The sequence below is a fragment of the Carassius gibelio genome, chromosome A23 (assembly GCF_023724105.1).
Source record: "Carassius gibelio isolate Cgi1373 ecotype wild population from Czech Republic chromosome A23, carGib1.2-hapl.c, whole genome shotgun sequence".
NCBI lineage: Eukaryota > Metazoa > Chordata > Actinopteri > Cypriniformes > Cyprinidae > Carassius > Carassius gibelio.
In genome coordinates this window covers 23,255,355-23,283,143 of record NC_068393.1, presented here as the reverse complement: position 1 = coordinate 23,283,143, position 27,789 = coordinate 23,255,355, and the positions used below count along the sequence as shown (strand labels likewise).

Below are 27,789 nucleotides of genomic sequence, written 5' to 3'. Positions count from 1 at the left end.
CATTCTAAAATATGTAAATATATACATATACATACATATAGTATGAGAAATGTTTGAGTTCTAATTGAGATTTCAGACTGTTGGTTGCAGACTCAGGAGACACGTGAGAGTACTGGAATAGGAGACTTTAATTTAAAAGCTTTTTAATTTGCTCTACATTTGATTGCATTGCTGTCTAGAAGAAGCAATGGAGATGCTAATAGGATCTCGTTGGGGATTTTCTTTCTACTGGAAAGTATTTCTAGCCGAATATGCTGTAGAGAGTGTCATGTGTATTTTATGATCACATGGGCCAGTGGACCTGCGCTACAGGCAAATGGACCGAAAGTCATTCTGACAAGCCATGACCCTTAAATAGTCACATCTCTGTGAGTTGTTTAAGGGCAATTATTGGTGGAGAAACGCTAGTCCAAATAGTTGGCAATTTTTTTTTTTACAGCACTGCTGACACAAGCCTTCCTCCTCATTACCTTTTGGCCAATCAACATTTTGTCTGGCTGTCAAAAATCCCATCAGGCACTGGACAAGGCACTGGTGGACCATTAGGCCTGATGAAACACGTGCCACTTGTTATCGTTTTAACAGACTGCTTTGCAAAGACAGTCATTAGTGGCAGCGAGAGGACGCTCGGGTGTTTGATGGCACCGTGACACTTCTCACCATGCCTTATTGATGGCGGTTATAGGACGCAGCCTCTTTCTCTTTTGTGTTGAGATTCCTTGTGTTACTGAGGGGGAGCTAATTACACAGCTAAGAGTTTGCAGAGAGCTGTCTCGCTAAAGACTTTATCGACTGTTTGCTGTCGCAGCTGTTTCAAATCAGCAGCGATTGGCACGTCACTGATGAGAAGCTATTCCTCTGTCTGCGCTAGCTGGAAGCATCAGCCAGAATGATGTTAACTTTAACGGTCAACCAGAGCGAAAAACAGCCGGCTGATTAACGAACTGTTCTTTTCTCATTTTGCAAGTGACGGTAGAAGCAATGCAGGTGCTTTAGTGGTTGCTTAAAGAGATAGTTCTTGTGTTATTCTTCACCATGCTCTCGCTCTGGTTGCTGTGTGCGCACTCTTCCGGTGCCCACACAAGGAATTCTGCCCTTTATGATGTCATACAAGGACGTACTCCAAAAAAAACCTTCAGAATATGCGTCCAACTCGTTTTTCGAAACTTTGGCCATGTTTAGCATGAGAATCCGACACTTTAGCAGTACAAATAAGTCAAAATGCATGAAAATAGCATTAGACCTCCCCTTTAAAGTTAGGGCAGAGTTTTTAAATAATGACTTAAAGTTTGCTCAGTTCCAAACTGACTTCAAAAACACTGAATATAGCAAATGAGTCATTTGAACAACTTTTTTGATATTTTTATGGTGCTTTTGTCTCCTTTTTGAAGCTTTCAAAAGCTTTAGCCCCCTTAATTAAATGAAAAAGAGCAGTGTAAAAAAAAAAAAACCTTTGTTCTCAAAAGACTCCGTTAGAGAGTCCTGTTACTTTATTCAAATTTTAGATATTGTGGTTTAAATACAAAAAGTAACGTGTTTACTTATTAAATACTTCCTAAGCCCAGTCTGATTATATAGCTGATGTTCTTTAACAACCATGACTAGCAGTAGGTCTTCTTTATCTCAGTTAAAGCTCGAAAAAAGGTGGTTTTCCTTACTTTTCATTGGTCATATTCAGTTTATGTCTGTGACAGAAGCAAACCGGGTTTGGTTCTCTGCTGCTGAGTATTCAGACAGCCTGTCACTCTTAATGAGAGCTGTGTTAAGATCCCACTGCAATTACACCATTAAATGCCTGCAATTATCAGTTACTTAACGTGCAGTGATTTTTTTTTAGCATGAGTGCTGTATAGCCCTGCGTGAGAGTTCCATTACCAGAAGTAGGAGCATGTATAGAGTGACAGGCTTTGGCATAGATCAAGAGTCACTATTGTTTTAGTCATTCACAGAGTCACTCTTTACAGATTAAATGACTGTTCATCAAATAGGCTCCGGCTGAATCGGTCGCGGAACATTCCAAGGACTTCCGTGTTTGAACGCTTTGGCTGAGGTGCCAGACGGCAGGTCGGATGTGAATCACCCGCAAAATCCCCAGCAGTTCTTTTCATTCACGTCACAGAAACGTTTCCATCTGAATGATTAATAATGACGCTGACTAACAGTTCTGTTGAATTCAGAGGGGATTTGAACCGTTTGCTTTGCCATAACAGTACTGTTTCTGAGAAATCAATTTTAAGCTCACCATCTGCAGTGTTTGGGAGCAAGACATTACATAATCAAGTTATTTTTTCCTAAAATTGAAGGAACATGTTACTTTTGTGAACATCATACTTGTTGTTTCATAAAAAAAAAAAAAAGTGTGAATATCTGTGCATTAGATAAAATATCAAAGTTATGCTTGAGCTTTGAACTATGTTCCCTTTCTTGAGCCATTTTTTAAAGTAATTAAAAAAAATAATCTTGTCAGGATTGCTTGTTGAACACTATTGTTTAATCATTTAAACATCTTTTGATGAAATGAGTTGCTACTATTTAAATTGCTTCAAAAAGTGTTTGAGCATTGAAGACACACACACACACACACACACACACACACAAAGCCAGGATGTCAGAGCATTACACAATTAAAATTATGCTAGTAATTTGAACTATGTTCACTTTTTTAAATACATTTTCTTAAATTAATTTAACAATAGGACAAGTTTATTTTTTATTTATTTATTTTATCGATTGAGTTTATTAGCCTTTAAATGCCTTTCAAATGCTTGTTGAACTCTGTTTTATCAAAAAAACAATTGTCAAATTCAAATAAAAGCACATTGCTACCATATCACAATGTTTTTTTTTTATCCCAAATATAAGTTTTATTGTTCACTATTTTGCATACTGATGCTTTCGAATGATTTCTGCAAATTTGACAACCTTATCTGTGTTAGATATCTAGATAAATTTATCATGATTTTTTTTTTTTTTTTGTAGTGTAGAATGCTTTTGCAATGTAGAATGCATCATTAAACCAAATGTTTAAGATTGCATGTCACTAACATAGGCGTACAAGATCGTGAATGTGATTGTTCACTTTTCTCAGGAGTTGCAGAATAATATAGCAAGCTGCGTTCCTCCGCGCTGGTCGTGGAGGTCAATCACGTGCCAGGTAGATCCAAGGCAACAGCTGGCAGCTGGAGTCCCAGGCTCACAGCGGGCAGATGGCTGGTGTAGCATGATTAGGGAGGGGGAGCTGATTGTGTTTGCCTGAGATTGATCAATTCGATCCTTTGTCTCTCTGCTTAAGACAATAGAGAGACGGGTTAATAAAACACGACGGTGTGTTGGGACACAGAGGGCAGTCCTGCCTCAATCGATTGAGTAAACAAAGGATCTAGAGCTTAGGATGAGATGTGCTGAGAAGGAAGAACATCATTGAGCATTAGCAGGTTAATAGTGAAGAGGAAAATCGTGTAACTGTCCATTGAGATGCCTGCAGATTCAGATCACCATGCATTGTCTCCAAGTTTGTAGAAGAGATGCGAACTGGACAAAAGTGATGTGTAATGCTTTAGAGAGATTGAGACTGATACTGCAAGTTAACTTTTTTTTAATAACGATCCAATTATGATATCTTGATTGCAATGATTTTATTCATAGTATACATCACAACTCAACTTTGTCCATTTATTTTTTACTGTGGCATATTGAAAAATGCAGGATGGAAATACTAAGGTAAAGATAAAAATCGAGTAACACTTTTCAATAAGGTTTTATGTCAACATTAGCTACCACAATGCCTAGCATGAACTAACAGTACAGCATTTATCAATCTTGTTTAATACTGTTTTCTAAACTTTTGCTTATTATCTTTTAGATAAGGGAGCTAAAGATTAAAAAAGGACACAAAGTGCTAATTTCTACTGTGTTTCTAACATTTCATGTTGTATCATTTCATTTTAATTTGTGATAGAAAATAAATGAACAGTATGTAGTAGTATATTGCAAATTTATATTATCATAGACTAACAAATACTGTAAAAACGTATTGTTAGTGCACAGTATGTAATACCATTATTTATTTATTATATAGGGTTAGGGTTAGGATATAGGGTTATAGGATAGGAAATCAAATGAAGAAATGAAGATGGGTGTATAAAAGATGAGCCGAGGCCTACAGTCTCTCTCTCTCTCTCTCTCTCTCTCTCTCTGAACGCCACAGCTCAGGACCCAGGAGATGAACAGAACAGGCTGATGGTATCAGACTCTGCTTTACAACATTACCTTCAGCTCAGATAAATGACCGGAGAGAGAGAGAGAACCAGAGACTGACAGAGAAAACACAATGATGGAAAGGAACAGAGGGGGAAAGGGAAGAAAAATCTCAGCAAGAATCTCCTCTATGCCGTCTACAGCAAAATGAGGACTATCGGGAGAGTTTGATAGGATCCAATTAAAAGCCGTCGTAGATAAAATGATGATGAATTGCAGCCGCGCAGCAGTGAGATGGTTTGCTTCGGACTCAACACACCAGGTCCTCCCCAAACACTATGAGGGAGAAAAAAAGATGGAAAGGGAGGAGGGAAGATGAGCTGAGGAGCAGGGTCATCATTTTTGAGGAAGGGAACTGAAAGCGGCTTTCGTACGTTGGGGTGAGAGGGAGAGGTGAATAACTGAAGGAGTCTCAGTTGCTTCCCACAGCGGGGTTAAGAGTGTGCCAGACGCTCCTGCTGAGAAGAAGATTCACCATGAGCTCAGAGCTGAATTCAAGAGCTTCAGCCTCTTGATGAAAACACTCTCATTGCAAAACACGACACTCCAGTTGCACCAATAAAATAACTCTGCATAATGAGTTACACATACATTTTGACAGCCTTCTTTTTTTCATATATCTGACATATATATATATATATTTTTTTTTTTTAAACCTTAAAACACATCAGTATATATTTTATAAGATGATTATTGACAGTTAACATTATCATTGAACTTGGTTCTGTAGGACCAGATTAATACATTTTGGATGTTGGATGTTTCTACGTTTCTAAATGTGTGCATGCATGCATGTGTGTCTGTGTGTTTAAACCCCCTCCCGATGTGCTGATGTGTTATTTTTACCCAGGCACACAGGTATGCTATCAAAATGACTAATTATATGAGACTGACCCACACAAAAGGCGGCGCTTTTTCTTCCCTCCCTCCTCACATTCCAGCAGCTGCTGTGTTTTGTTAACATCGGCACTTTCCAGCCCCATAGACCCGGAATCTCCTGCCTCACCCGCACGTATCCATACTCTCCCTTCTTCCCTCCATCCCCCTGATCAATGGGCTTGCCAGCAGAGGACCGGCGCAGGCTGGGGATATGCCCAGTGTGTCTCTCTATTTCTGGCCTCCATTCATTTTCCCCTGTGAGGGTAATTATGCATTTTGGGAATGCAGGTGTATAGAGAGAAAGAAAGAGGACCTATACCATTCTCAGACTACTGTACATGCGTAACTGCTTACACCCTTCATAGGTTTATTATAACTGAATACATAATGAGTGGAGCTATTTTTTTCTTTTGTCATATTCAGAAATTAGTTTTATGTTCCTTGCTTGTTCTGTTTTAAGGTCAGTATGAAGTAACAATCTGTGTTCTGCAGAGCAGTTTTACTATGTACAAGAAAAGTTTTTTTTTTTTGGTTTTGTTTTTCACTGCAGATTACAAAGATTTCTGTGTCATAAGTGGCAAAATACCTTAAGATCTTGCCGATATAGCAACAAAGTGATTGACAAAATGTTGTGCCACATTTGACAAAAGATGTTCAGTCTGTAAAAAAAATAAAAATAATAATTGAAAAAAAATTCGAATTTCCAGGAAAATACATTTTATTCCTGAATTATGTTTGTATGTACATACGTACGTACGTACTACGTATCTATTATTAATGCTAATAAATAAAACAATAATTGTCTTATTATATTTAAATGTAATCAGAAAAGTAATAACCATTGAGAATAATGGAAATTTCATAATAAATTAAATTAATAAATCAATAAATCAATAATAAAATGTCAAGGTTTATTATGTTAAAAGAAGAATTTGTCATGAAAATAAATAGATAAATAAATTGCTTCTATAGGTTATAATCTAAAAATGTGGTTATTATAAATATTTTTTTATATGAATAATGTAATACATTTATGATACATTTTCATTGTGTTTGTTTTATTTATTTGTGTGTATATATATATATATATATATATATATATATATATATATATATATATATATATACACAGATATATATATATATATATATATATATATATATATATATATATATATATATATATATATATATATACACAGATATATATATATACAGATATAGATAGATATAATTACATATATAAAGTTATATATGTAATTATTATTTTTTTATTTATCTTTTTTAAAGACGTCATAGCTATGGCATTGTGTGGGTGTTGTGATCACAAACCGAGGAATATATAGAGAACGCCACAGTCTAGCAGACATTGACATTAATCAACACCTGTCATGTCAGTTCAGCACCTGAGGGGCTTTTTTAAAGACCGCGTGTGCTTCTGCTCGAGGTTCGGTGTGTATGGAAAAGGTTGCCGGATCATAGTTATTCTTAATTGGGTCATGTGCGTGTTTCTCCTCACCTTGTGTTGGAGGCCTCCTTCAGCCTCATGGGAACTCACACTTGCACAAGCAATTAATTACTCTCCGCCCTGTCTCCACGATGACCACGGGCTGAATAATGAGCGTTATTATTCATCCAGTCTCAAGTAGACGCACAGTTCTCCCCGAACTCCTCTTATGCTGGCATCTCTCACGAAACAGAGCCTGCTGTTTTCAACCACCTTTCCGATAAATGCTGCATGTGACCTTTTTGTAAAGAACAATGCGCTCTTTAGTTGCTTCCAGCCATTCTGTGGTCACCAAACATCATCTGACCTCAGTCACATGATCTGACCGCCGCGATTAGCATCGAATATGCTGATTGTCTGACTGAGGTGAGCGTGTAGTGTATTGTCAAAGGCATGTTAATGATGATGTGAATAAATCATATCTATGTTTTCGGACGGCCGTGGGAGAACAATGATGGCTGTTGTTAAGATGTGACGTATGTGTGGGAGGACTGCTGGAGCTCTTTAAAGTTTAATGGAGCTGGGATGCTGGTGAGGATTCGTAGGCAGGAGAAGTGTGAGGGGTCACATGTCTGCTTAGGGAAGAATGTGTGATTGTAAGCGTGGAGGTCATCTGCGGTCTGCGTGGAGGATGAGTTTGATCAAATCGAAGCGTTTGAGAGATGCTGTCAGTGCTTGTCAAAAGAAAGGCCTTGTGACTTGAGTGTTCAGCGGTTTACTCTTGACCTTGTGTCTTTTAAAGAAGCATCAATTGACTCATTGCTTTTGTTCAGACAGGCAGCAAACATCTCTTTAACGCATATCCAACTATGATTTTAAAAGCTAAAAAGTTGTTCACATTATGTGGTTTAAAAAGCTATTCACATTCCACCACATCAGCGTATTAGAATGATTTCTGAAGGATCATGTGACATTGAAGATGAATAATGGCAGCTGAAAATGAAGTTTTGCATCACAGGGATAAATGACATTTTTCAAAATATTAAAATAGGAAATAGTTATTTTAAATTGTGATCATTTTTGATACAATAAATGTAGCATTTGTGAACGTGTTGTGTTATTGTTTAATGTTTTAGTTCAGATGTGGGATGGTGAACGAGTGAACAAGCGAGGTGGAAGCGTGAATGTGTCAGTAGTGCTGTAATCCCTCTGGTGCTTTTGTCTGATGTGCTTCAGAAGTTCGTCATGGCCTGATGTCATGATGGACATGAGCAAAGGCAATTTTCAGTTTTCCGTCCTCGCTTTCCACTGTGACAACATCTCAGTTATAGTAGAAGGAAGTCTCTCGCCATCACACTGACACTTAAATCAGTGCTGAGGAAACAGATGTGGATATACCAGATATTGACTGCACTGTCAGAACAAGTGGACCTGGTTTCATCACTTGGAACATGACAGACAGGTAAAGTCTCATAGATCAGATTTGAGAAAATCTCATTTATGTGGCTTGTGAACAAAGCCAGTACAATGCTCATCATAATTATTAATGCTTTTTGTGCTGCACTAACAATATATATTATAAATGTTATTGATTGGTTGTTCAGAATGCTTTTCATAATTTCAAAAGGTAACAAATAAATATGGTCTTGTGCATTTTCTGTCTTTGGAAACAATCCCATTGTAAAATATAAAACATTAGAGAATAAGGTTCTCCATGAAATAGACAAGTGTAGTCTGAATGAATCATTCATAAGGGACCGTTTATGAGATGGGTGAAGCAAGAGTTGTGTCTGCTGTTTTTTTTTTTTTTTTTTTTTTTCATATTCTGAAAGCTGGAGCTGTTATTAACAAAAATTTAAATAATAATAAATGGTAACTGAAATAAAGCTAAAATATAAATATTAAATAAATAAAAAAATATATTTAAAGAATTAATTAAAATGACAAAAGCACTTAACAAAATTACTAAAACTAAAATTTTAATGAAAACTAATAAAATATAATTCCAAATAATAAGTACTGTAATAGTATATAAATAATGCTAAAATAACACTGTTAAGAGCTAATAAATGAATAAATAACACAATTTACTGAAAATTGTTTTTTTGTTTTTTTTTTAAGAAATTAAGCATAATGAATCTTTTATTGAAGTTTAGAAGATCCTCTCATTATTTTCATGGAAAAAGCAATACATAATTTCTGCATCTTTATTTCACTGGAATAACATTAAGGGGATAAATATTTCTTTAATACATTAATCGAGGAATTGGTGTTTGCATAAATGTCGGAAATTATTATTATTTTTTTTTTACACATTTCAAATGCACACAAAACTGGCTTGACGTATTTTGTATGTTCAGGTTGTCATAAAAAAAAAACGACCTCAGCTTCATTGGTCAACTGTTATATGTGTGTGTGTGTGTGTGTGTGTGTGTTTGTGCGCGCACATCTGTGTGTATGTTGGAGACAGTTGAAGCCAAATAAGACGTGTCAAAAATCTAATTGGAAATGCCAATTTCACTTACATTCAGGCAACTCGCATCATGCCTAAATTGTACCACTTGTTTCATGTGTAAATGAATGGCTTCTGCTCTGTAATTTAGATTTTTGAGCTCTCCCACACACCCTCGATCTATTTCGCCCCGTCTTCCTCCCCATTTCCGTCTCGCTTCCTCTTTCCAGTGTGCTCCTCGACCCCACCGCTCATCCAGAAACGGCCAGGCCTGCACAGACAAATCGCATTTCTCTCTGCGTGCCGGTTCTGAGTCAGTAGCTCTACCATTAGACAGTTTCTGATACAAGAACCTCATCTGTAAGTGTACTGAATGTCTGCTGCTGTTTATCAGTGCTTGTAAGGAGAAGGTGTGAATGAGAGGGGCTGTAGAGAAGAGGCTGCTGTCAGGGTGGAGTGTTTTCACCTCCTCCATATTGATCTGACAGTCTCACAATTGCGTGATGAGAATCCTGACTTGTCTCTCCTTTTCTGTCCGTCTCACTCTGTTGCTCTCTCTCTGTTTTATCCGTCTTGCTCTCTTTTTCTATCTCAAGGATACACGCTTAAATGGCAAGATTTACATGGAGCGAGATAAGCCAGCATGTTTCATTCATTCGCTGCCATTTCAGCCAGGCTGAGCTCAAGCTGTGCACCAGAACACAGTTTGTGTGCATTTTTGTAACGCTCTTCATCCCGACGGCCCCCAGTAGCATGTCAGGATCAGTGCGCAGGAAAGAGGATAGGAAGAGATGTTGAGATGCGCATGAATTAAAAAAAATGTTGTGAGCCAGATACAAACTCTAGATTCCTACATGAACAGCAGTTGTTTTATGTTGAGTATTTTGGGCTTTTTAGTAGAGGGAGAACAGGAAATCTGATGACGAGAAGTATGGGTAATGGGATCGAGAAATATTGCGAGACAAGTTCAAAGTCTTAAGCTGAATATGTCCATTATTGTTTTTATTTATTTATTTAGTCAGTCTGTCTTTTGTCCGTAATCAGAAGTTATCCCTAGTAATGGAAACAATTGGTTCAAGAAAAAAGAAAAAAAGTCTGATTGAAATCCATGTTTACCACATAAGCACCAAAGCTCAATGTGTCACTTTAGGTTAAGGTTTTTTTTTGTAGCAATTTTTTTTTCTTTTTAATTTTCTAAATGTTAAGAAGGGACAGTAAAAGATGGTGAGAAGTGTGAATCTATTCTTTTTTTCTTTTTTTTTTGAGACATTTTTGTCTTTTTGGTCGACAGAGGGCATGATATTACTTCTAAAAATACAAATAATTGGTTCAGAAACAAAACATATTTCTTGCATAAACTCCCCCTTTTTTGGTGGGGGGTGCATTTTGTCATTTTTACTGAGTGGAAACACGATAGAGAAAGGGTAATGGTATCGAGTAACGTTGAGAGTCTAATTCAAACTCCTTTTTCACACATTTTGGTATTTTGAGCCTTTTTGTTATTTTTTGTCTTTTTAGTGGATACATTGTAGTGCAAGGACAGCACTTGATGGTAAGAAGTGGGGGTAATCAGATCTGAAGATTTTGCGAGCTGCAGTTGTTCAGTGTGTCATTTACTAGTTTTATTTAGTGCCTTTTTGTCTTTTATGGTGGATAGACAGACTGCAGAGACTGGTAGTGATGGTGATAAGCAGGAGGAATCGGATTGGAAAAGCTGTGAATCATATTAAAATCCATACTTCCCACATGAGCTCTACAATCTACATTCTTTTTGCAGGTTTTAAAATGTTTATAAAAAGTATTTATTGAGAATCGTTTAAGAGTAAATCTGTAGTACCTGTAATAAATCCTAACCTCTTGTGGCTTTTTGCTTGGTTTTATGACCGGATTTGCGCTCGATGGAGGCTCGCACTGCACAAAAGAATGAGAAAACATCAAGTGTATATAACAGCATTGAATCATATCATTCTCTTTTTTTCTCTCTCTCCAGTATGACTATGAAGGAAATGACATCAGCGACCTGCCGGTAGACCTCTCGGTTGTGTGGAATGGAGATTTCGTCATTGACAACCCCTACAATATCCAAGGTACAGCTCGTATCCGTTCCTCTATAGTCAGTCTTTCTGTGTACCCACACCTCTCTCCAGTTTGTCTGTGAAGACAAATTAGGTCCGTTTTATGCCTGGCTGCATGTCAGGCCTCACTGCTCTCCATACAGCTTATCTGGTCCTTCCTGAGCTGTGACTGCAGCTCGCTCCTGCTAAACAATAAGAAACCACCTGAAACCCTCATTCGCAAAGAATGAAAACGGTTACAGCTGAGAAAGTGTGGTTTTGGGTTCACATCCCCATCTTGATGGCCACTTTGCTCATTTTGGGTCAAGTTCATTGCCTGGTCTATTAAGAGCAGGGGTATCAAACATATAGCCCACAGGGCCGAATGTGGTCCACAGAGGTGTCCAATCCGGACCGCAAAATGTGTATTGCTTTTCCGAATGTCAGTGTGACCGCAAATTAATTGATTTCAGACAACAGCTCAAGAAACAAGATGCTAGTAATAAGTGTGTTATATTAGTCACAACGTTGTCTGTTCATCTTTGTTTCAGCAATAAAAAAAGGCTTTAATAAAGCTGAGTAATTGTGCGTCTCCAAGCAGCACTGTGTATTTTGTTACTGAATGAATTTTGAACAAATCATTGGAGTCAATGATTCAGTGGCCCATTCGTAAAGACAATAACTTCTTTTCTAAAGGAATCAGCCATTTTCATTGAATAAGTCAAATGATTACTCATTAAGAAGGAGACTTGCTGCAACCTACTGGCAGCTTTAGTGTCATTTATTTAACCATGACGGGCTTAAACCAAACAAGGTGCAATCTCAAGAACACACTCTGCAAAATATGGCAATTATTACTTTAAAATAAATAAATAAAAATTATTGCACACCCCTAAAATAACCTAGCATCGTCTTTGAAAAAAGTTTTCCTAGGTTTTTTTGTCAAATATATTGTGGTTTGTATGGTTAATGTTAATATAACTGTGAGCAAACAAAGGGTTTAACAAAAGGTCATTCGGCCTGCACAAGGGCACATTTCCTCAGATCCGGCCCTCAACCTAAAATGAGTTTGACACCCCTGATTTAGAGAGAGTGATGAATGAATGGCGACTCCAGAGGACCATCCAATTGATCACCACACCTGGGCCAAGTTAAGATCTTAGCATTTTGACTGATATAATGCTTTTCCATTATAATATATTAGATCAGTGGTTCCCAACCTTTTTCAACTCGCGGCCCACACAACCAAACACATATGTTTGCGCGGCCCACTTCAAAAAAATTAACTGACCCCGCTATTGTTGGGTTAATAACTTAGTACTCCGAAGCTAGATTTTAAACTGTATTTATTGAATAAACTAGGGCTGTGCGATATGGACAAAATTTTTTTTGCAATTGTGACACACATCGATATGCTTTTACAGTCATAAATGCATTCAGGATTAATTTGAAACATATTTCCAAAAGAAAACCAATCAGAGCTTTATCAAAAAGTCATCTCTAGAACAGACATAAGTCGAAATTATCACTATAGTGAAGATGTAAAAAAATGTATAGACTTGTGGCAAAAAAAAAAAAAATCCTGTATACAGGGACTTTTTTTTCTTTTTTGCCATGAATTGTTCATAGAGCTCATTAATTGTAGCGGTGCCTCAGGTGTTTGCAGTGTATGCGGTCAGCAGTGAGAGCGCATAAATATAACGCGAAAGCACATTAAAATAATGCACGAGTGCGAATCTATCTGTTCGCAGCAGATTTCCTTTGCTCTGTCACAAAACCGGTCGTGCTTGCTCAGATACACGCTGCTTTGCGAGGAGAGAGTGTGCACACTTAAAACGTGTCTCCTCTCACTTAAACTGCATCCTGTTCACTAACAAATTCACTCTATGCTCATGTGTTAGACATGAATTATCGCACGTTTTTATTTCTAGCCTTTTACCGCAGTGAGAACGCTCTGATCCGTCAACATTGGCTCAGAAAAAAGGCGCATCACAGACAGTGTGTGAACCTGGAGTTAGGCATATGCCCAGTCTCTGTTCTCACGCTAGGCGCAATGCATTCTGATGGGATCGGATACGGGAGGTCAGGGCCGCGGAAAATTGTGGTATAAAGCGATTTAGAAATCGCGCACACTCAAATCGTGATTTTAGGACGTTTTCTTTTAATCGCACAGCCCTAGAATGGACTGGAAATGAACAGAAAATAATTGGCGGCCCACCTGCAATACCAGTGGGCCGCGGACCACAGGTTGAAAACCACTGTATTAGATAATATTTCTATACACTACCATTCGAAAGTTTGATCAAAATGGATAGTTCAGACATCTATAATGTTCTAAAAGACTCCTGTTTCTAAAAATGCGGTTCTTTTGAATTTTTATTTATCAAAGAATCCTGGAAAAATGTATTGTATTGTATCATAATGTATCTGAATAATGTATCAAATGTATAATATTGATGAAGATTATATTTTTTCTTGAGTACCAAATCAGAATTAGAATGATTTGTGAAGGATCACGTGACACTGAAGACTGGAACATTGGCTGGAAAATTAACCTTTGCCATCACAGGAATAACATGTTAATGAAATATAATAAATAAAAAAATATACATTTCACAATACTTCGTTTTTACTGTATTTTTATCAAATAAATGCAGCTTCCGTTGGCATAATATCCTACTTTTTTATTTTTATTTTTATAAGAAATAATTTACTGACCACAAACTTTTCAATGGTATTGTATATAATAATAAAAATAAGTTATTATTGGTGTCTTAAAAGGATGACTGCACTGCACTGCAAAAAAAAAAGTTCTTCAAAAATGCATAGAATAAGAAATGGGGTTAAAATTAATTAAAAATATATTTTTTGGAAAACTAGTCTTAATCTCTTATGCAACTTTTAAACTATGCAAACTGTTTTGTTTTTAGGAAATTGGGATATATTTAGCCCATTTCTCTCTATCTCTCTCTCTCTCTCTCTCTCTCTCTCTCAGCAGCGCCTTTATATCACAATAAATGTATTCAACTTCGCCACACTGCAAGACAAAAAAAAAAAAAAAAAAACAGCTTTGCCCTGGAAGTGGAAATGATAATGTAATTAAATCATTCATTTGGTTCAGTTTAATTAGTGCAGCAATACTTTTAAGATTAGCCGTGGCTAATCTGATTAGCATGAGGCTGCGACGGATGGATACACTGTCTCCTTTGAAGTCCAGTGGCAGTATAAGACGCCCAGCCAACAGAACATTCACCCAGTCCCCCGAAGCTCCAGAGGCCCACGAAAAATCTGCCATCTTTCCCTTTACAATGGGAATTTAACATCTGTAATTTGCTAATTGTTAGCTGAAGTAAGTTCACAGTTAAAGGAAACTACTTAAACGTTTAGATAAAAAATGTTGAATAATGTGTCTGTGCTCTGATTTTTATTTTTGCGGTTTGGATTATTATCAGTAATAGGTGATGGTTGTGTGGAATGACTAATTTGTTCAACTTCAAGTACTCAAGTACATGTATTCTGCTAAAAATAAAAAGGTACCATGGTAATATTTGGATGTGAACCATAGTAGTCTTTGATATACCCTGGAATACCATATAAATACCATAGTATATTGTGTTTACATGGTTATCAAATTGTTATGCAAATTTTTATGCTTTTCACTGCTTAAAAAAAACCTTAAACTAGGCTAAGCTGGTTAGCTGGTCTTCCTACCTGGCCACAGCTGGTTTAGTAGGCTGGCTTTAGAGGGGTTTTGACCACTACCTTAGCTAGTCAGTATTGGTCACCATCTGAACAACCAGCAAAAACCAATTTGTCCAGCTTATACCAGCTACATTCAGATTTAACCATCTAAGACCAGCCAAGCAGCTTAGACTGGTTTTAGTTGCTTATTTTTTTATTTTTTATTTTTTTTAGTCAGTATGATATACTGTAAAGGGGCATCTCGGTAAATTAGAATGTTGTGGAAAAGTTAATTTATTTCAGTAATTCAACTCAAATTGTGAAACTTGTATATTAAATAAATTAGATGCACATAGTTTAAGTATTTTGTTTCTTTTAATTGTGAAAGTGAAGTGAAAGTTACATTCAGCCAAGTATGGTGACCCATACTCAGAATTTGTGCTCTGCATTTAACCCATCCGAAATGCACACACACAGAGCAGTGAACACACACACACACACTGTGAGCACACACCCGGAGCAGTGGGCAGCCATTTATGCTGCGGCGCCCGGGGAGCAGTTGGGGGTTCGATGCCTTGCTCAAGGGCACCTAAGTCGTGGTATTGAAGGTGGAGAGAGAGCTGTTCATGCACTACCGCCACCCACAATTCCGTCCGGCCCGAGACTAGAACCCACAACCCTTCGATTGGGAGTCCAACGCTCTAACCATTAGGCGACGACTTCCCCTAATTTAATTTAATTTAATTTTAATTTAATCTATCTATCTATCTATCTCTCTCTCTCTCTCTCTCTCTCTCTCTCTCTCTCTCTCTCTCTCTCTCTCAAAAACATTTGTATTACATAAGATACCATCTAATACCATCACTCTACCTTGTTACTTCTTTTTCTGTATATTAAATGAATAAGCCACTAAGGTTGTGCTTGATTTTACCACAGTAAAAGGGTGTATTTTGGCTTATTGTGAGATGCAGATGAATCACTGTAACTCACGCATAAAACAGTGGCAACAGTAATATGAAAAAGACACTGGTGTTTAAAAATAATCACATTTGTTAAGTCTAATAATGACAATAAGCACTTCTTCAGTCGGGTACTATAGTTAATTAGCTCAACTGTAGATGGTTTATGGTTGCCAAGCAACTTAGCACATTAATATAAAATTCATCTGATGTGCGGTCGCAGGTTTTGTCCTCTGCTCTGTGTGCTTATTCATCCCTGTCTTTATCTCTCTTTCTCTCGGCAGCGCACCTGTACAAGTGTTACGCCATGCGGGACAGCTGTGGGATGTGTTTGAAAGCAGATCCTCGGTTCGACTGTGGCTGGTGCGTGCAGGAGAAGAAGTGTTCGCTGAGACAGGAGTGTGCTCCTCCGGAGAGCATCTGGATGCACCCCAGTGCAGGAAACAGTCGCTGTGCACATCCCAAAATCAACAAGGTAGCACCCGCTCCCATTCTGTCACACCCCATTTAACACATTCAGTATTTACGAGGCTGTCAAACACACTTTTTTATTGTGTGAGCTAGACTTGTACCGGTATTCAGTAATGCAATATATCACGGTAATGAATATGCACAATATTGTTATCGTGGGCACTTCTGAATACCATGATAATTATATTACAAATTATTCTGAATTTGGAATGCATTTTAAGAATACTATTCCCATCAATTGGTCAAAATGCACACCACTGCTGTATGCTGCTTAAAAGACTCTGTGTATTATTTAATGAGCTAACTATGACTCCTATTTTTTTCTTAAAGAGCCAGTAAGATGAAAATTCTAAGCTTCCTATCACTGTTTATAAGTCCTGTACATTAGGTTTAAATCCATCCAAGGTTTAAAAAACATTGTCATTTGGTCAAAATATAATTTTAAAATTACCTCAATTCTCAGAGATCCCCAAATGGTTCGCGCGAAGCTGTTCAAAAGATTCAGTTTCCTTAAACCCCACCTTTCGGTAGCATACTGTGTTCTGATTGGTCAACTAACATAGTCAGTTTTGATTGGTTGTTCCGCACACAACTTCATGGTAAACAATGTGTTAGCATCTTTTTGGGGTGAATTATGTCTTATTCCTCTCATCGCGAAGCAAACAGTAAAATAAAAAAAAAACTTGAACAGTCTCGCTGCTTTTTCTTCTGTGTGGGTGTATTCAAGCCGCACGCTTCAGTTTGAATCGGAATAGTGCGTTCAGCGCGGGGGTGTGATCACATTAGATATAATGAAGGGAGACGTGAAAAACAGACATCGCGTTGTTTTCATATGGATTACTTTATCACAGAATATCTGTTGGCAGCACTTGTTACACTTCATTTTAATGACGTGTTTGTAAATGAAGATCAGCACAGACAAAGTCTGCAGACAGCATACATACTGATAAGACGCTCGGGAGAAAACAAACACATAACTTCATAATCATACTTCGCGTTGTAATTCGGAGTTGCTTGTTGGTCTAAATAAAGTTGGTAATGAACCCTCTTTTATGGCCAAACGCTTTGAAAATCCCGCCGTGTACTCACCGAGATTAGAAAAGCAGTCATCAGTGAAATGTTTTGAACACAACAAAAGGGATTTGTTGTACTGCTCTGGTATTGTGGTAAAAATGAATTTCAGCCATTGGTTCTTCTGATCTTCATTCTTTGGCAGTGAAAATAAAACAAACTTGCCTTTACAATTAAAAACACACCGTCTCCTCGACATGATGCTCTCACACCAACCAGAGCGTCTGTGTGTGGGGGGTGGGGCAGGTCAGAGTTCCGTTTCTCCCAAGATGGTAGGCGGAGATTATTATGCAAAGTGTTCCTAGTGACGTACATAGAGATGGGCAAAAGATTTGAAATCTATAACGACTCGTTTCAGCGATTCAGAGTCGACTCCTTACTTTAGAAGCCAATAACTTTATAAATCGTGTACTTTTTGGTTTAATTACTTTGCACATTGTTTACACTGATGGACAGCTACATCATACACTGTAATACAGGTAATTTTTTATTTCCCATCTGTGTGGCTCTTTAACAAAGATTAATAACTTCTGTAGCAAATGAAGCTATTGTGAATGTTAATGGTTAACTAATGAGATTGTAAAGTGACACCTATGGGTCTTTATAGTTCTTTTGCACTTTAATCTGTGCAAAACTTTTAACTTTATATATTTTTCTTTATTGTTTTATTTTATTTAAATGTTCAGTTATTTTGTTATTAGAAAAAAGTTATTTACCCTATTATATTAAACTATATTTTGAGCACTTTTTAAAACTAAATTTAAATACCGTGATAATACCGTTCACCGTGATAAAATCATGAGCAATTAATCACAACAGGAAAATTTGATACCAGCATATCCCTAGTGTGAGCATTTATCATGTGTTGTATTTTGCAGAGCATTGTTGATTATGAAGGTTGTTCATTAGTGGTTTGCAAAGAACCTATAAAGTACATAAAAAACTTACTGGTTCTTGTAATTAATATTTTCGTTTATTGGTTCTTTAGATCAGCGTTTACATTTTAGGTTTCTGTTAGAAACCTCAAGTCTTCCTGGGTTTTTTGAAGCACCATTGTGTTCAAATTACAATTTAAAGAAATAAAATATTAAATACAATTATATTAAATATTGTTTCAATACAAAATAAGCTCAGTCAACTGCATTAGTGGCATAATGTTGATTACCACAGAAAAATAAAATAAAATAAAAAAAACTCCACCAAGGCTATCCTGAGGCACTTAGCATAGCCTTAGGGGGGTGTCGTGGCCTAGTGGTTAGAGAGTTTGACTCCTAACCCTAAGGTTGTCGGTTCGAGTTTCAGGCCAGCAATTACCATGACTTGAGGTGCCCTTGAGCAAGCCATATGTTAACTTCCTGTATGCTAATGATGGTGTACTATTTCTCAGTTTTTATTACACATATGCTCTTCATCTAAGAAAAAGAGACAATAGACCTCCATTTTAAGTTTCCTACGGTGGCTGTGCCAAACAGATCTCTCACTGTGCTTTTATTGCTGTGCAGCGGTGTATTGATGCTAATATATTGCGGTGTGCCAGTGCTGGCAGCTGGCAGTCTAAGAGACAGCGATGTCTCTCAGTAAGATTAGCCCCTGATACTGGGTAATTGCCAGTGGCACAGTTGCTAATCCGTTAGCTCATGCTTGTCTCTCTGCTTACTTATCGCTCTATAACCAGAACTGAAAGCTTGAATGAAAGGAGAAACAGAAAAGGAAGCGGTAGAGACAAAGAAAGGGAATGGAGTACGCTTGTTTTCAGTTCACATAGAATCGGCTGACTGGGATGTGAAGAACAAACTAAATTTGAGTTTATATTTACAGACTTTTCCCTCCAAAGTAGCTCTCAGATCAGATGTGTTGCCTTCAGAGACGAGACACTAAGCATTGTATGTTCTATCTATGTCTCATGACCAAACAATGGTCATGTTTGATTTAGAGTTGTAAGTTGTGAAAGATGGAAAAACTATGGATTTAATGAGTTCAAACCAATGATAAAATGTTAAACATTACCACAGGCTGCATTTTCTTCACAGGCTCATTTTTGAGCATTTATGGTACATCTCTGATGTTATTTGAGGGAACACAGAAGGGTAGTGAACAAGGTCCAAATAAACACTCGCCAAATGTGTGTAAAATCGCCTTTGGTGAGTAAATAAAAGGGAATTAGTAGCCAATTGGCCCAGAATTTGGAACTGTAGCAATAAATGGTTTCATTAAAATTTTGAGAATAATTTGATATTTAGCAATGCAAATCAAATCGTCCGCTTTATAGTCAGTGGGGATATTTATCATCATTAGTTTACTTAGCATACTAAGGTTTTCATTCCCTCTGATCTTCATGTTCAAGTGAAAATATTAATGTTATTTTATTATTATTTAAATACTACTGAAGTTTTTATATTGTAGTCAATTTGTTTCATTTACATTAAGAATATATCTTTATTTTATAGTCATTTTGTTTTTGTTTTTGACATCTTATTTTTTAGATATATATCAAATAATTGTATTTATTTATTATTTATTTCAGTTTTAGTTCAGTCAGTAATTTTAGTAGTTTAACCTAAACGTTTGAATGTTGTCATGAAAAACTGAAGTAACTTTAATAAAAATAAAAAGCTTTTTTGCAATTAACAATTTACTTTATTAAATTAAGTTAGTTAACGGTAACAAAACTAGCAACTGTGAGCAGCAAACTTGTTTATTGGCCCAGGATAGAGCAATAACTTTCCATATAATATCTTAGCACAAGTAATTTTACACTGTGCCTATATATTGTATTCTTTTCTTGCAGTCTGTTTTTTCCTACCACACTCATTCCCTTGCTTCTTCTCCATTCACTTCAGAGCCGTGTGACTTCGTATATTAACCGGTGGATAAGCTTCTAATTTCATTTGGAATAGAGTATTTAAACTGGGATTTTCTGTCTCTGTCTCCTCAGAAAGACCCCTGGGTGTGAGTTGTAATTGAATTTGCTTTATGTCTGTCTTATTGTCTGCTGTTTTGTGTCTCAGTTAAAGCTGTCTGCTTATGTCAAAGTTGTGCTCCTCTTTCATTCTAAGGGCCATAGAAGTTTATAATACCTGGAGAGAGCTAGCTGTAAGCGTTACCATTCATCTAAATGGCAGTAACTGTAAGTTTTGCAATATGCTGGGTAGAGAAACCCTGACAATCATGGGGAAAAAGTCCCTCCTAAACTGCTCCTTAGCTCAAGTTTTTCGCAAAAAGCATCTCTTCACTTCGGCATCAATATCGCATTAACTTGCTCAGTGTAGATTTTCTCCTTTTCTAATTACAGCAGAGGAACGCGCACCTAACTGGAGGCAAGAGCAAGGTTTCTTATTCCAAACATTCTTTTCTTTATCTGGGATTTTCTCTCATTATCACACACACACAAACACACACCTTTATCGCACCTCTGTAAACAGCAAGCAGTTCTGATAAGCTTTGACACTGAAATATGTAAAATATACATGATGTTCTGCCTTGTTTTTTATGCAGCGAGATGAAGTGAGACATGCATGGGAGGCAGTGGGCCTTTGATTGGATGATTTGGTTTATGTTCTCTTCATGTAGGTAACAAATGAAAATAGTCTTAAGCCTCATGTTCCTTTTGGGAGACGGACTTCTGCTGCCGCCCATCCAAGTCTGGCCATGATTGGACGCCACCAAGCTACATGTAAAACAACCCCTCTGAAACCAATTACTGACTGCTTGTCCCTTCTTGTTTCGTTATGCTGTATTCTTTATTGGCATCGCTCTGTACGAAAAGGCAATTTTTGAGTGTATGGTCTATGCGAGGTTCTAAGATTGGCTAAGGGGGAGAGGGATTTGAGAACATATGCTACAAACAAGCAATATTGGATGGGAAAATAGGAATAAAAGGAAGCAAATTAGGGCCCTGGAAAGCTGCATAGCTGAAATGACAGTTATGGCAGAAGGTTGTTGCGTTTTTCCATTCTTCAGTAGATTGGTGGAGGCTCTATAAATAGGAGGTTTTCTGGGTGAAATCCCAAGTGAAGCTGTTGTACTCATAAGCAAAGACACTTAACCTCAATTACACCAGAAAGCATAAAGCCGTAGACGTACGGAAAAAGGGGGTGCCAGACAGAACTGTGTTGTGTGTCTGGCTGAAGTGCGCAAGTAGATCGATTGCTGGTTTTTGACAGGTGTTACCCATGCTGCATTTCTGTGATTGCCAAAAGATGAAGAACCAACTTGCTGATGAATATAAGGGAAAGACCGACAAACAGACAGACAGCAACATCAGGAAAGCGTCAAGACATGCACACTGTGCAGGTGGCCTGTGGGCGGATGGGATCTGGAAGACTGGGTTCTTCAGATGCCCCAGTCTGCCCCTATTCTTTTCACCCACCATCTTTTCTGATTCCTCCCACTCTCCCATCATTGTCATCCTCCCACGTATTGGATAGGGTTGGGGGAATGCGACACACAAACAGAAATAATCTCGCCACTGGAAATCGTCAGGAGACTTTGTGCATTCTGGTGCACTTTAATCTCAGTAATTGCATATATTTTTTGAAATGTATCATTACCCAGAGCTGATAATGAAGCAAGATTTACTTAACTGTGTATAATTTAACAAGGTCCTGGGGGAGAATGTGTATGTATATTAGTGTTTTCCCACTTGTGTTGAGAGATTTTATTTTTATCTGTCATTTCGCTCTAAGGCTGATTTAATTAGAAATTCATAAATTGTTTTGAACATAATAAAAGACTATCTAATGTAGGTTAATTTTAGTGTAATCCCGAGTGACAGGCTTCAGTCCAAATTCTTTGATTTTCAAGTCAAGACTACCGAATTACAGTACAAGCTCTATCAACACAGCTTGAATCTATTTTGCTTGTTAGGCTGTTGTATTGACATTGCAGTGCGGTCTGAGGAACTGAGGTTCCTGGGGAACTGGTCAGTCAATGAAGTTTTGCGAGGCTGGACTTGCATTGAGTCTGCTAGAAAATCTAGTGAATTCATCTTTCTCAAAAGTGCTCATTGTATCAATACTCCTTACATTGTTCCAGGTATAAAGAAGTTGTGTGTAGTCAGCCAAGCCAATCTCAGTTGGCTGGCTCTTGTCAGTAATGAATACAACAGGTTTTTATGCCATTCAGCACTAATTTGAAAATGTCTCTCAGATTTCAACTTTGAATTTAAGAATGTGGAATTAAAGTGAATTGAATTTCAATTAAATTAGTGTTCATTTTGTCAGCCATTTCTAATTTAGTCTTAGTCTTTGAAATTACTCTTAGTCTAAGATCCTGTATCAAATGTGCCTTTTAATTATCATATTTAGTCAACCTTATCCTGTTTTTGTTTATTCATGTTTTAGTCAACTAAAAGTTTGAGCATTTTAGTCTGGTTTTAGACAATATAAACTTTTCACCACATTTTCATCATGCTGCATAATGGTTTAACTGAATAATTCCAAATCGCAATAATGTTTCTCTATAAAAACAACAGTGTTTGAATAAGTGCATTTAATCAGCAACCACAATCGCAAACAAAATAGTCGAGATCTCATGACAGAACACAGACTGGCTGAATGACAAATTCTGAACATCTCACATGGATATCACTAAACTTGTATTCAGATCATCGTTGGCACTTCCATAATGTATTACGAGTGTGTGGATGGTTGCCAGATTGCCAAAATTAAGCAAAACAGTCTACAGAAAATATAACAGAACACCGAAGCACTGATTTTGGGATTTTAACACAGAAGCTCAGATTTGGGGATTTGAACTCTTTATATTTGGAAACCACATACATGAAAGCTTGCATAGTAGAGGCATGAACAGCAGTCCAAAAAATATTTTGTCTCCTTTAAAAAAAAAAAAAAAAAATTATATATATATATATATATTGTTTTTTTTTTTTTTTTTGGTTTGCTGTTTTATGGTCCGTTAAATCTTCTGCTCTATTTTATTTTATTTTTTTGTTTTATCCAATGCAGTGCACCAAAGTGAAAAAGTTTGTTAAATCTCTTTTCCTGCCATTCCAGTTCAAATTCTACAAATTCTACAGTGAGTCAAATCCTCTGATTTGGGGATTTGAACTCTTTATATTTGGAAACCACATACATGAAAGCTTGCATAGTAGAGGCATGAACAGCAGTCCAAAAAATATTTTGTCTCCTTTAAAAAAAAAAAAAAAAAATATATATATATATATATATATATATATATATATATATATATATATATATATATATATATATTTTCTTTTTTTTTTTTTTTTTTTTTTTTTTTTTTTTTTTTTTTTTTTTTGGTTTGCTGTTTTATGGTCCGTTAAATCTTCTGCTCTATTTTATTTTATTTTTTTGTTTTATCCAATGCAGTGCACCAAAGTTAAAAAGTTTGTTAAATCTCTTTTCCTGCCATTCCAGTTCAAATTCTACAGTGAGGCTGAGGCATTACCAAAAACAAAATTAGAATTTCATTGCAAACATTCTTATTTCACACTTGTTGAATATATGGTTTGCTGTGCTACAAAATTTTCCACATAGGGGTCCCCCAGGGCTCCATTCTAGGCCCTCAGCCATTATGGCAGTGATGTAGCTGAGGGTCGGCTCCAGGTTTCTGTGGAGACCCTGTGGTCGGGAGATCAGGCAAACAGAGTACCTATAATTACCTCATGATGGCTGTTACAGGTCGCCATCCTGCTGTTACCACTGCTCATCATTCACCATATTTGTTTGTCATGCCACACCTGTCCTCGTTACGGAGAATAATCCGGCTAAATAAATCACATTATCCTACTGCCTTGCGCCATGCGGCTCTGAAGCGTGGATCTGGGAGCCTGGGTAATAAGTTTCAATTAGAGGACGGATGGAGGGGGGTTGGAGGGGGGTGTCTCACCAAGCCCAGCATAGGGGCTTCTGCTCCCCTGTGCCGAGGGGTGATTTGTCTTCATTAAAATGCAAGGCGTCTGAGTTTGTGTTGGAACTGCAAGACTATAAGGAGCTACAGGGTTCAATGCCAAGACCTGTCCACATACCAGAAAGATATTATATGGTCTACATATATCAGAATGTAAAATAATATGTCAAAGTATCGTTCTTTTCTTACATTTCCTGGTCCTGCTCTCTGCACATCATAGCAAAATGTCCAAAACGAAAATGTAGTTTGTTGTATTATAGTCAGTTAAATCTCCATCTCCAGTGAAACTGTCTCTATTTCCTTCATTTTACAGCTGTTTCCTGAGACTGGACCACGGCAAGGCGGAACCAGACTCACCATCACTGGAGAGAACCTGGGTCTGCAGTTTAGGGACATTATGACAGGGGTTCGGCTGGGAAAAGTACCCTGTGTTCCTATTGAAGAGGAATACGTTAGTGCAGAAAGGTGGGTATTACATAAAGTATTTTGGCTTCAATTTTTCTGTCCTTTTTCAGTACTGTGAATCTGCTTTGAAACAATCGCTACTGTATAAAGCACTATTAAAAAGTTACTTGATTAGAGCCATATTTAGTATTTGACAGAGATTAAACTGAGGCTGTGAGGAATAGAAATACAGTACAGTGTGTTCCGTGGATTATACTATTGTCTAACATGGCTAAGGTCCATAACACTCTTACTTTTCAATGTATAATCTGTCAATCTCAATCCACAGAGTGCATTTTTAATACATTGTTAGCTCTGGTTACTGATTATTCTTTTAGCATACGCTTCTAGTAGTTCCATTTACCATATTTCACCACATCGAAATCAAGTATCCTTGCAGTGCAGAAATCAGTGTAGAAAATGCATAAACATGTCTGCAGATTATGTCTGGCCCGGCTAGTAAACAGACACAGATTAATTATAGTAATAATATTTACACCGTATCATATAAATGTATCCATTCACCTTCCTCCCTTTGAGACTTTTGGTAACTTAGCAGTGCTGTTAATCAGAAACCCTAAAGAGGATTCCAATGTTTTTCATCTTCCACAGGATTGTGTGTCTTCTGAATGATGCCACAGGATACCGTGTGCAGGAAGCCCAGGTGGAGGTGTGTGTAAGGGACTGCCTGGCTGACTACAGAGCCCTCTCACCCAGGGCTTTCACCTTTGTGGTGAGTGTCTAAGACACTTAATCCTTAATCAGATCTTCCTGTCTTTTGGATAATTTAAATGCAAAATGGATGCATGTAATTCCAAATGTGCATATAAACGCACTACTGTTCAAAGGTTGTTTTTTTTATTCTTTACATTACTTTTAGGGGATGGATGGATTAAATGGACAAAAGAGTTATATTTCAAATGAATGCTGTTCTTTTGATCAGCTTTTCCATTACAGATATAAATGATATAAAAAATTAAATTGCAAATAAGTTGTTGTTGTTTTTTTATTAAATTGTGATGATGTAATTATGGGTCAATAAAAGATACTATTTTAAAAACTTTTAAAAATCTTGCCAACCAAGTTCTACATGCATAAAGTTTGTGGCTTTTTACATTTACATTTAATCATTTAGCAGACGCTTTTATCCAAAGGGATTTACACATGAGAACAAATAATGTATTTACTAATAATGTATAAAATAAGATGACAATAACAAACAAAGTGCTTCTTCAATTTGTCAATTTCTTCCTTAGACGCCATACTTCGGCCGTGTCCAGCCCGCTCAGGGACCTCTTTCAGGAGGAACCAGAATCACTATTGAAGGAAACCATCTCAACGCTGGCAGCTCTGTGGTGGTCAACATTGGGCGTCACTCTTGTCACTTTAAAAAGTGAGCAAATATCTTCTTTATCTTTTGTTTATCTTTAGTTTGTTCCATTGTTTAGCAGTTTATATCTTGCAATTGCAAGATATAAACTCACAGTTCTGAGAAGGAAAACAAGCTTTCAGAGTCTAATAATAAGGCAAAAGCCCCAAACATTGAAAAAAGCATACAGTTGTCTGTCTTGCTATTGTTTTATCCATCCATCTCTCTGGTTTTCTTTCTAAGTTTGTGTTTCTGTCTGTCATACAGTTTCTGTTTGTTTGTTTGACTGTTTTATACGTTCTATAGGCTCTGCGCCAGTCGTTTTGATGGTTAGCCTGTTGGCTGTTTTGGTGTAGCATTTGCCAACGTACAATCTCCACTTGCTCGTTAATGTTGTTCTTTTCTGTCTCTCGCTCTGTCTGCCAAGTTGTCTCCCTCTGTCTTTATCTGTGTCCTTCCAAAAATCTGTCTTCAGCTTCTCACCTTAGCACGTCAACCTGTCATTCCTTCAGTCAAAATGCCTAGGCCCATTTTTTTAACCACCGGCATGTGTCTACAGCGTAAAGAGACACTTTGAAGGCAAGAACATCAGCCATGTTATGGCACAGGCAGTCCCAGTCGATTGTGTGCTTCCGTTTGTGGACGAGGACAGTGAATGAGTGTTCCTGCGTCCACCTGTCTATCTGTAGCACCAGACCGCTCTGCATTGCAGCAGGGAATAAACACATTGTCTCGCTGCCAAGTCTCAGACATGAGAAAGGGAGAGAATGAGGATTACCGCGGTTCTTGCTGACTGAGACGTCAGCCACACCTGGTCTCAGAGCCAGGATTCACTTCAGATAGAAAGTCCACTTCCTGTTAACCCATTGTGCGAGGTTGTTAAAGGAATAGTTCATTCAAAAATCAATGTTCTCTTACCATTTATTCACCCTCACATTCCAAGCCTTTCTTCTGTGGAAATTAAAAGGAGAAGTTTTGAAGAATGTTCACTCTGGAGATTAGGGCCATTCATTTCTCAAAAAGTTTACCCAGAAATTTACAGTAAATTAAGTCATCGTTTACCCCACCACATGTCATTTTAAATTTATAGGACACTCTTTCTTCTATAAAACACATTAGGAGAAGTTTTGAAGAATGTTCACACTCCTGGCTTCAACACAGTGAAAGTGGATGGAGACTAGGGGGTTTTCATGCCCCAAAAATCCACAATTACCCCACGTCATTTGAAGCCTGTGTGACTTTTATTTTTCTTCTCCGAAGAAAGTTGGGAAAACAGCGACATTTCATCTTTTATTAAGAAAGAGAGTCATAGTTTTCGAACGACATAAGGATGAGTAAATGATTTCTCTTCCAATAAAGTATCATGAAAGTAGTACACACATCATATGCACTATGTTCTAAGTCTTTATAAGCCAAAAATATATATATGAGGAACAGACAAAAATTTAATTAAGTATTCACTGAAAGTCTTGCTTGATAGGTGGATATATCGCATGCGATTGTGACGCACATTTCGTCAGTAAAGCCGGTCCCCTGATTAGCGGTAAATAGCCATCACCTGCTTTCAAATGAAGGTGCATTTAATAGACAGAGCCGTAGATCACGGACAAGCTATGCAATATTGTGTTCGTTATCGCAGACGCATGACAACAGCATGCGATATATCGCCCATCCCTACTTGATAGCTGTAGTCCCTGTTGCGCTTTCATTTCATGGAAAGGGCAGCTAGGACATTTTGTGAAACATCTGCTTTTATGTTATTCAGAAGAAATATTGTCAAACAGGATTCAAAAGCCACAAGATCTTCGTTTTTC

At 37.3% G+C, this 27,789-nt stretch overlaps 1 protein-coding gene across 3 annotated transcripts in view; it reads left to right on the top strand.

Annotated features, from left to right (window-relative positions):
- LOC127944782 (plexin-A1) overlaps positions 1-27,789 on the top strand; it is a 205,945-nt gene that overhangs the window by 140,718 nt on the left and 37,438 nt on the right. For all 3 annotated transcript variants that reach the window (XM_052541031.1, XM_052541032.1, XM_052541030.1), the window contains 5 exons: positions 11,026-11,122; positions 16,014-16,204; positions 24,476-24,627; positions 25,219-25,339; positions 25,863-25,999. In XM_052541031.1, the coding sequence (XP_052396991.1) occupies positions 11,026-11,122; positions 16,014-16,204; positions 24,476-24,627; positions 25,219-25,339; positions 25,863-25,999 (698 nt within the window). The remainder of the gene's footprint in view (positions 1-11,025; positions 11,123-16,013; positions 16,205-24,475; positions 24,628-25,218; positions 25,340-25,862; positions 26,000-27,789) is intronic.